General features: G+C 35.2%; 1 protein-coding gene across 2 annotated transcripts; it reads right to left on the bottom strand.

Moving 5' to 3' along the window:
* Positions 1–3,687: 3,687 nt before the first annotated feature.
* LOC126760069 (restin homolog) lies at positions 3,688–9,323 on the bottom strand. Of its 2 annotated transcripts, none has more exons than XM_050475440.1 (2): positions 9,000–9,323; positions 3,688–5,613 (listed from the first exon to the last, which is right to left on the bottom strand). In XM_050475440.1, exons 1-2 carry the CDS (start codon positions 9,113–9,115, stop codon positions 3,921–3,923), a joined length of 1,809 nt encoding a protein of 602 aa, XP_050331397.1. In that variant the 5' UTR covers positions 9,116–9,323; the 3' UTR covers positions 3,688–3,920. The 2 variants fall into 2 exon arrangements, with proteins under 2 accessions (XP_050331397.1, XP_050331398.1); XM_050475441.1 differs by lacking the exon at positions 9,000–9,323 and adding an exon at positions 7,070–7,091.
* Positions 9,324–9,473: the final 150 nt, after the last annotated feature.

Below are 9,473 nucleotides of genomic sequence, written 5' to 3'. Positions count from 1 at the left end.
ATACGTGATGGAATTTAAACGTAATAGTGTGATTGCTTTATATTTGGCTGGAAAATCACAAGCAGCAATTGTTCGTCAGCTAAAACATCTCGAAGTGAACAAAATGTTTGTGTATCGCACTATAAATCGTTACAATGATACTGGCAGCATCGCAAAACGCCATGGAGGTGGTCATAAGAAAACAGCAACATCACCTGAGATGATTCGAAAAGTGAAGGCTCTACTTGAACGAAATCCACGTCGAAGTGGCAATCAAATGGCTAAAAAGCTGAAAATTTCGCAAAGTTCAATGCAACGACTGTTGAAAAATGAGCTAAAGGTCAAGCCTTACAAGTTCCAAAAAGGACACAATCTTACACCGCAGCAAAAAAAAGTAGACTCGAAAGAGCGAAGGAGTTGTTACACTTGCACGAACGTGGCGAATTTCCGAACATTGTGTTTTCTGATGAGAAGAATTTCCCTATTGAGCAATTCATAAACTCTCAAAATGACCGTGTTTACTTGACCGAACGCACGTACGAGAATTTAAGCCTACGAATGGCCACCCGAAGTAATTTCCCATCGCAAGTGATGGTATGGGCTGCCGTGACCGCTGATGGGCGCTCTCCAGTCGTTTTCATCGAGCCTGGTGTCAAAGTAAATGCGACTTATTATCGTGAAAATATTTTGGAAGGTGCTTTAGAGCCGTGGGCACGTAAACACTTCGGCCGGAAAGAATGGACGTTCCAACAAGACTCGGCGCCGTCACATAAAGCGAGAATTAACCAAGAGTGGTTAAAAAATCATGTTCCACGCTTCATTTCGTCGACACAATGGCTTTCGAATTCACCAGACGCAAATCCGATGGGCTTTTCCATCTGGTCCATTTTAGAGAGCAAGGAGCGGACTAAAAAATACACCAGTATGGATGCGCTCAAGAAAGCGATTGTACGTGAATGGGCCAAAATACCACAAGCTCACATTCGTGTGGCATGCAACTCGTTTTTTGACCGTTTGAGGGCCATAGTCAAGGCAAAAGGTGGCCATATCGAGCTAAAGTGAATGGATTCTAAATTTTTGATTATTTTCATACATTTTTGTCATTGGAATCAATAAAAATATTATCAAACTAAAAAATTATAGTCGTTTGAATAGGTAACACTTCGAGTGGGTAACCCGTATACATATATTATTTATGAGTTCATATATAGCCAAAGAAAGATTATAAAAATATTAATATATACTCGTATATACACATTATGGACGACAAAAATAATAAAATTTTCTTAAACTAAAGTTTTGCCAAACAATCATTTGTAAGCAAAGATCTTTTCTTTCGTTCATCACGTTACTAACAAATCCATCGGTCTGACAAAATCACTCCAAAAAGTAACGGAACGAAATTATCGTACCGTTAGTTGTAAATTTGACGATTTTATTTCAAGAATAACAGATTTTCTTCTTTACTAGCGTAGACATCGCTTACGCGATTATAGCCGAGTTAAAAACAGCGCGCCAGTCGTTTCTTGTTCACTTTCCTTCTCCACCTGGTCTTTCCAACGAAGTGGAGGTCTTTCTCTTCCTCTGCTTCCTCCGGCGGGTACTGCGTCGAATACTTTCAGAGTTGGAGTGTTTTCGTCCATACGCACGACATCACTTAGCCAGCGTAGCCGCTGTCTCTTAATTCGCTGAACTATGTCAATGTCGTCGTATATCTCATACAGTTCATCGTTCCATCGAATGCGATATTCGCGGGGGCCAACGCGCAAAGGACCGTAAATCTTTCGCAGAACCTTTCTCTCGAAAACTCGTAAGGTCGACTCATCAGATGTTGTCATCGTCCTTGCCTCTGTACCAGATAGCAGGACGGGAATAATGAGTGACTTGTAGAGTTTGGTTTTTCTGCGTTGGATTTCGAGGCTGACGTTGTTGTCGCTTCCAAGATAGACGAAATTATCTACAACTTTGAAGTTATGACTGTCAACAGTGACGTGGATGCTTAATCGGGAGTGCGACGACTGTTTGTTTGATGACAGGAGATATTTCGTCTTGCCAATACCAGACCCATTTGCTTTGCTTCCTTATCCAGTCTGGAGAAAGCAGAACTAACGGCGCGGGTGTTGAGGCCAATGATATCAATATCATCGGCATACGCCAGCAGCTGTACACTCTTATAAAGGTTGTACCTGCTCGATTAAGTTTAGCAGTCGCACGATAGGGAGTCGCTTTTCTGAAACCTCGTTTGATATCGAACGACTCGGAGAGGTCGTTCCCGATTCTTAAAGCTTTTTTTTCAGATTGCAATTGACATTTACTCTATAAAACTGCAATAATTTCGCGAATTTATTGGACAATTGCAACCACAATTCAGTAAAATATCAATATAACGGAACAACTACGGTTAGAAGTCCGCTGCTTCAAATAAGCTGGTCATTTTTAAAGTGGTATGTGTTATTTCTAAGCTTCCAAATTTAAATATTAACAAAAAAAATACAATTAAAATATGCATACGGTACATAAGACCCTCTATTACAGATTTCGACTGTTCGAATATCTCTTTTAAATCAGATACTGTCTAAAAATTATATTTTTGACTGCCTCAAACAAGATGACACAATACTGTAACACTCCCCATTTTGTATATTTCTATACAAAATCGAGGAATATTGCGTTCCAAATTTCTTGAATCCGCTCCCATAACTCATTTAACCCATTAATTGTCTTGCTTAAAGATAAATTTTTCAGCAGGAAATCCCAAATCTTCGATGTCTGTCGGGAAATTTTGTTGTACAAGTAAAATGTTCAGATACTGCTCCATGATCCCATCAATGTGTACCAGTGGACCTCCACCGTTTCTGGTGACACACCCCCAAACCACAGTTGACCCGCCACCATGGTTTAGAATTTGGGAAATGTGGTTTGGTTTTATCGTATTTGGCCTCGTGTATAGTACCACGAACTTCCATCAGATTGATAACGATTTATTTTTGTCTCATCAGACAATATTACCTTGAAATTAAAAAATAAAGTAAATATTTTTATAATAAAATAAAATTGGTTTAAATTTACCGTAAGAAGAAGATTGCAGTCCAATACTCATGACTTGCAACAAAATAGCGACGTAGCCGATACGTACAGCTATATCAGCATAGGTTTTTTTTCTTTTCTAATGTTTTTTTAATGAACGGCGCGCCGTCCACTCACCTGCATCGATATTTAACACTTTAAGAGTTGTCGCGGGTGTTACCGCATTTTTCGAAGTGACCTGTAGGCGGTCATATGACTTACTTTGCATTTTGATGCTACTTTACACACAAATTGCTTATTTTCCGGTTGCATTGTCACGTTTGTTCCAAGACAGTTCAATTATCACTTAACAATTTCCAAAAATAGCGATAATAAACCCTCACATGACGCACGGGTATAACTGTAACATTTCAGTTATTCTTACAGCCCTATTCTGAGAAAACCTCACAAGAAAAAAAAAGCACAAAACACTCATGAGGTAAAACGGTATTTTACAAAAACAAAATGACAAAATAAATAAATTGACAACTAAGAAAAGTGAGTAATTCTGCAATATAAAGAAATTGTAAACATATTTCTAGATTTATGAACATTCGTTGTCTATTTTTAGCCTGTTCCCCATTTCCCACATTGCTCAAAAACATACATTAAATTCTTTGACGAGAGTGCAATATAACAATATAATTTTATATATTTATATAAAATTTATTTGTGACTTCAGTGAACAAAATTTACATATTATATATGATATTAATTGTAATTTGACAATGGTCATACTAAAATTAACGCCCTCCGGGCAATTTGGCACGTTTTTAGGCATAACTTACTTATTCATAAATATGTATGTATATATGATGTGTGCAATACGAGAAGTATTTAAATAAATACGTCCGTATTTATAAACCATATGTATATCATTTGCGGTAAAATTCTTCATCACATTCTTCAGCAGAGAATTGTGCATCTTTATCTTCATCTTTTTTATGTATTAAACTTTCATGTTTAGCTCCCGTTAATGACATTTTATGATTTTCGCTTATTTGCTGATTTGAATTTTTGGTAATATTGTCAACTTCTAATTTACTGTTAATTTTTATTATTTGAGAATTGTCCCCGACTCTGGCGAATACATTATTATTTTTACAAAAAACATGGTAACCCAAGGATTTTAATGATTTTGCATAATGAAAAAGTTCGTTTGTTTCATTGTTAACGAATGCTGAAACTATTAGAGCTTTGTTTCTTAACTTTGATTTGTTTACCAAAAATTTTATTTTCATGTTAAGAGTTGTGAAAGTTACAACTAAAGTTGTTTTATCTTTCTGCATATTATTTCTCAATTTAAATGTGTTATTGAGTTTGAATACATCTTTAATATCTGAAGCCGTGCACGGCAATTTCATAATTTCTGTAAGCATTAACACTGTATCAGCCAGGGGATTTTTAATATCGCTGTCACAAATACCTCTAATAACAACACTTGTATTTTCATCACACTTCTCTGAGATTTGGTTCGTTGAGGAGGCAGTGGTGTTTTGGGGCTGGATTGCAGAAGAATAATTTACCACACTGGAGGTAGCGCCCTCTACAACTTTACTGCCAGCTTTTATCTTTGAGATAACGTGGTTCAATTCAGCAGAATTTTTAAGTGAGCTCTCGAGTTCACTACGCGTCTCTTCTAATTTAGTATTTAAAAGTTCAATTCGCTTACGAAGGGCCATTTCTGTTGCTTTTGAGCCCAGTGAAGTAAGTCTGGTCATCATCTTCGCATGCTCTTCTTTTCTATTTGCAATCTCGTTATCCTTTCTCTCATTATCAGCTTTTAAACTATCAATTTCAAAATTTAAAAACTCTATATCTCTGATGTGGTTGTTTTCCAACTCGACAACTTTATCTAAAGTTTGTTCTAATTCTTTTTCCAATTTTAGTTTTTGTATAATTATTTCAGTAGTATTGTGTTGTTGGATTTCTCGCTGATCTGAATATTGTTGGGAATTCTGGTTATTACTTCCAATCTCTCTTATTCTATTCTCTAGCTGTTGTATTAATGCACTTTTGGTAATTAGTTCGTCTTTTAACTGCTCTATTTTTACTTTAAGTGCGCTTTCTACTGCTTCATACTGTTTGCGAGTGTTGCTAAGAAAGTTTTCATTACGTTTAACCAACGTCTCCAGCTTATTATTTGCATCATTTAAACTTGTACATTCTGAAACTCTTTTTTCCATTTCTAATGCTAATTTTTCCCTTTCTAATAGTACTTCTTTAAGAGTGTCCTCCAAACTATCTATTTTAATCAAAAACTCCTGAGATTCTTCCGCAGCTTTTGCAATTGCTTGCTCTCTGCTATCGTTTTGGGCTTTCAAATAATCATTTTTGTATTCGAGATCCAATATTTTGTCCTCTGCCTGAGAAAGAAGTATTTGAATACCAGAAATATTGCTTTCAGTCACATCTAGTTGTAATTGTAGTTCACTTCTTGATTTCTCAGTTAAATCTAATTGCTCCTTGATTTCATTTAATTTTATATCGGTTGCAGTTTCGTCGAAATCGATGTATAACTTATGGGTCTGTGGATTGCGAAATCTACAATGTGGGCAGCTTGTCTCCCTAAAAATAAATAAAAGAATCCAAATATTAAAAATTTTCCTTGGCCCTATAAACTTAGTGCATAAAATATATATTTGTCTTATCGTTATTTGCCAATGATTTTATTTAACCGAAATAATGGTTACAGGAGATCCTTACAGTTAAATAACAACTCTAGAGTTTAAATTTGTGATATAAATCTTAAAATGAAACATAATGGAAAATGACGACATTCATTATTGCAATGTTTTGTTAATGTTCGTAATTCAATAAGAAAAAACAGTTAAATTGTGTACTCTTGAAGGATCAAAGCCGGGAAAATACTTTCAGAAGTTGTCTTTAATAATACTTTTAGGGAAAGGAACGTTGGAACGGTGAAAATTGTATATTAGATTTATGGGACTGTATTGTAATTTTAACTATTTTTGGCAATACCACACTAAAAACATGCTGCATAATAATTAAATGCTTCTTAATTGCATTAATTAAATTTATATGGAGCAAAGTCAGCCAGTTTAGTTATTTGGGAGCCAGGGCAAAGTGTTCACCCGATTTTATCCATTTAAGCCATAAAGATACATTATATTTAAATACACTATCTCGCTCTCACTAAGATAACTCACATATCGGCTGTTGTTGTTGTTGTTTTAACGGTTATTCAATCCCCGTTAGGATGGTAAAGATTATCTAAGTTGTCGTCGACGTCATCTAATGGGAGGCCCAAGAGACGTGCTGTTTCGACGGGGTCGGACCAAAGGGTGTCAGATGAGTGGAGTTGGTGGGCCATGCAAAGAGGTGGCCAGTGTCATGCGGTGGCTCATTGCATGCAGGACATATATTGGATATGTCGGGATATATTCTGGATAGGTAAAAATTTAACCTGCTACAGTATCTAGAACGCCCAGCGCAATGGTCACTCTCATTTCTCGCGACACTAGGGCTTTTCGTCTGTAATGGATGGTTTTACTCTGAGTATGCCATTGACAGCTCCACTGTGAATGGTGGTCAGTGCTTGTTGGAAGTTAGTTGCGTCCGAAGTATGGTCGGCGTATTGTCTGATGTGGTCGACGTAGTTGAGGAATGACCTCTTGATGCACTGTCTGAAGAGAAGTATACGGGCCTCACTATACAGGTGTTCGATAGGAGACATCAAGTGGCATGCTGTCGTAGTGCGGCATAATTAAAGACCGGCCGGCCGATTGCCTTGTAAGCTGCCAACAACATTTCTTTATTCTTTTCATCTGTACTTTGGCGATAATGGCAGTCGTATGAGGAGTGAAAGAGTACATGCTGTCAAAAGTCACACCTAAAATTTTAGGATTACTGACAGTCTGCATCTTGCTTTCCATACAAACTGTTGTTTCAAAGTGTGCGTGGAATAGTTTATTCTTAATTTTTGTCGTTTCTGCTGTAGAATCGGGATTGTTTTTAATATTTTGCAATATGAAACGTTCATCATTTTCTCTTAATTACTTACATTGGCCTTTTCTAGATACCTTACACACTATTTTTCTTCCGAAGCTTTCTTTCAGTGCTGTGGATAGGAGAAGTAATTCGCTAATTATATCTGATATTTCTTTGATTGTTTTTCCGTCTTATCGAACTTGTATTATTAATTCTCTAATGTCAATAGATGTCTGAGTACGTGACGGAGCTATAATTGGTTTAACTACACATCAAGCAATGCAATTTACAACTGGTTCAATGTGAGAATAAGCACTACATATTATAACAGTTTTAAATGAATTAAAAGTCCCGTTATTTTAGCATATACTACTATTGGTTTCTATCCGGTTAGTCCTGTGAGATGAATTTAAAGCGTGTATTAGACTGTGTTTATGTTAAATATGAAGTAAATTTTTATACTCTTGCAACCAGTTGCTACAGAGGATTATAGTTTTGTTCACCCAACGGTTGTATGTATCACCTAAAACTAATCGAGATAGATATAGGGTTATATATGGGGTATTCCATACCAAATCGACCACTTTTGAACCTGACCCCTTTAGAATTTGCTGAAACTTATCCATCCTTTTCTACCCTTTGAAAAACATTTTTGAGAATTTTTTCAAAATTTTTTGTCCAACTTCAAAAAAGTTATGAATTTTTCAAAAAAAATGGCTTTTTAATTTTCAAATAGCCATAACTTTTGTAGAAATTGACTTTTGGGGACCTTTTTTTTTAAAAAATTTTTGCTTTTGAATGAACTTTTCGAAAATATACACGAAAAAAATTTAACACGATCAATTATATAAAATAATCGGTTTTTAAAGTAAAATCGTCATTTTTTTTTGTAAGTTCGCTATTTTTTTTTATTTTTTTTCTCAAAAAAACTTCAATTAATTTGACAACTATCCCTGCTAATCCCGGAGTGGGTCGATTTTTTTTATTTTTTTCATTTTTGAAAATTTGACAATTTTTTTTAAAATAAATTTTTTTGGAAATTCGCCATTTTTTTCCTCAAAAAAAATTTCAACTAATTTGACAACTATCCCTGCTAATTCCGGAGTGGGCCGATTTTTTTATATATTTTTTTACTTTTTTCAGTTTTGAAAATTTACAATTTTTTTTAACTCGCTACGTGAATTTTAAATTAATAAATTTAGTTAAAACACAACAAAATAAAAGTGAAATATGAACTTATTTTAATGTTTAGAGTATATATGTATTTAAATATACAAAGTAAAAAATGTGAAAAAGTTTAGTGAAACATTGTGAAATACTATGTGTTATTAATACAAATTTTTGAATTTTTAATCGGGAATTTTTTAAAAAATATAAGTGTTAGCCACGTTATTTTTGCATATTCCTCCTCTGGACAAGCTCCCCTATCCGTACATACCCCATTTATACCGAAATTCGTTTTTTTTTTACCCGACCGCCAAAGTAATCGGAATCGTGCCGATGTATCATATGTATGTATGTATCATTTTTAAGATGTTCACTTTATGATTGGAGGGTGCCATCATTGACAATGCACGCATCCGGTTAGACGTGTGAGTGACTATATATGTATATTTTTCTTAACTTTGAGAACCTCCTCCATCCGAACATGCCCATTTTAACCCCGATATCGGGGAATTCTACTCTAAATCCCAGTTTATTTTCTTAATCTGGAAAAACTCATATCCGTGCATACCCATTTTACTCACGAAATCGTTTGATCCTAAAGTTTTCATTTTGTGGGAGCAAGCAAACATACGAATACGTATGACAAACATACACATGTATGCATGTGCACAATGCTAACCATTATCGCGCTTTGAATTTACTTCACAAGCACATTTTTTCTCGGAATTTCGACTAACGGCATGCATGGAAATATTATTTATATCATATATATTATTATTCGATCATCCGCTCAAACAAATCTTATAAACTTTAAACATAAATACATATCTACATACCGCGATTGCCATTGTTGCAAACAATGAAAATGGAAGACATGTCCACAAGATGTGCTACATATGACGTCACTATTTTTGTAAACTTCCGAACATATAACGCACGATAAACCCGGCATTGTAAATTGGCTTGAGACTGCATTCAACTAAAATTCAATTGTTTATTAACACGCATAAGTGCATTTCAGTTTAGTGGGAATCCCCGATGTACTTATCTAAATTGTTGCTGATAAGATATGAGAACAAAGGACTTCCACTAAAAGTATAATACTGCTAATGACAAATACGAATTTAAGGTAAAAAAAAGAGACCAATACAGTGGTGTCTTCTAGAGATCGCAATTCAAAAATTCGTTACAAAGAACTTTTCGATAACAGTTTGTCAAAGGTGTGACACTTGAACTACCGAAGTATATAAGGGTGAGTTCACACATCGTTGGAAGTTGCGTGTGTTGTGCCTTTGTACCAAGTGGAAAAT

Source organism: Bactrocera neohumeralis, chromosome 5 (assembly GCF_024586455.1).
Source record: "Bactrocera neohumeralis isolate Rockhampton chromosome 5, APGP_CSIRO_Bneo_wtdbg2-racon-allhic-juicebox.fasta_v2, whole genome shotgun sequence".
Classification (NCBI taxonomy): domain Eukaryota; kingdom Metazoa; phylum Arthropoda; class Insecta; order Diptera; family Tephritidae; genus Bactrocera; species Bactrocera neohumeralis.
The sequence above is the reverse complement of the archived record's forward strand: the minus strand, read 5'-3'. Positions and strand labels throughout refer to the sequence as shown.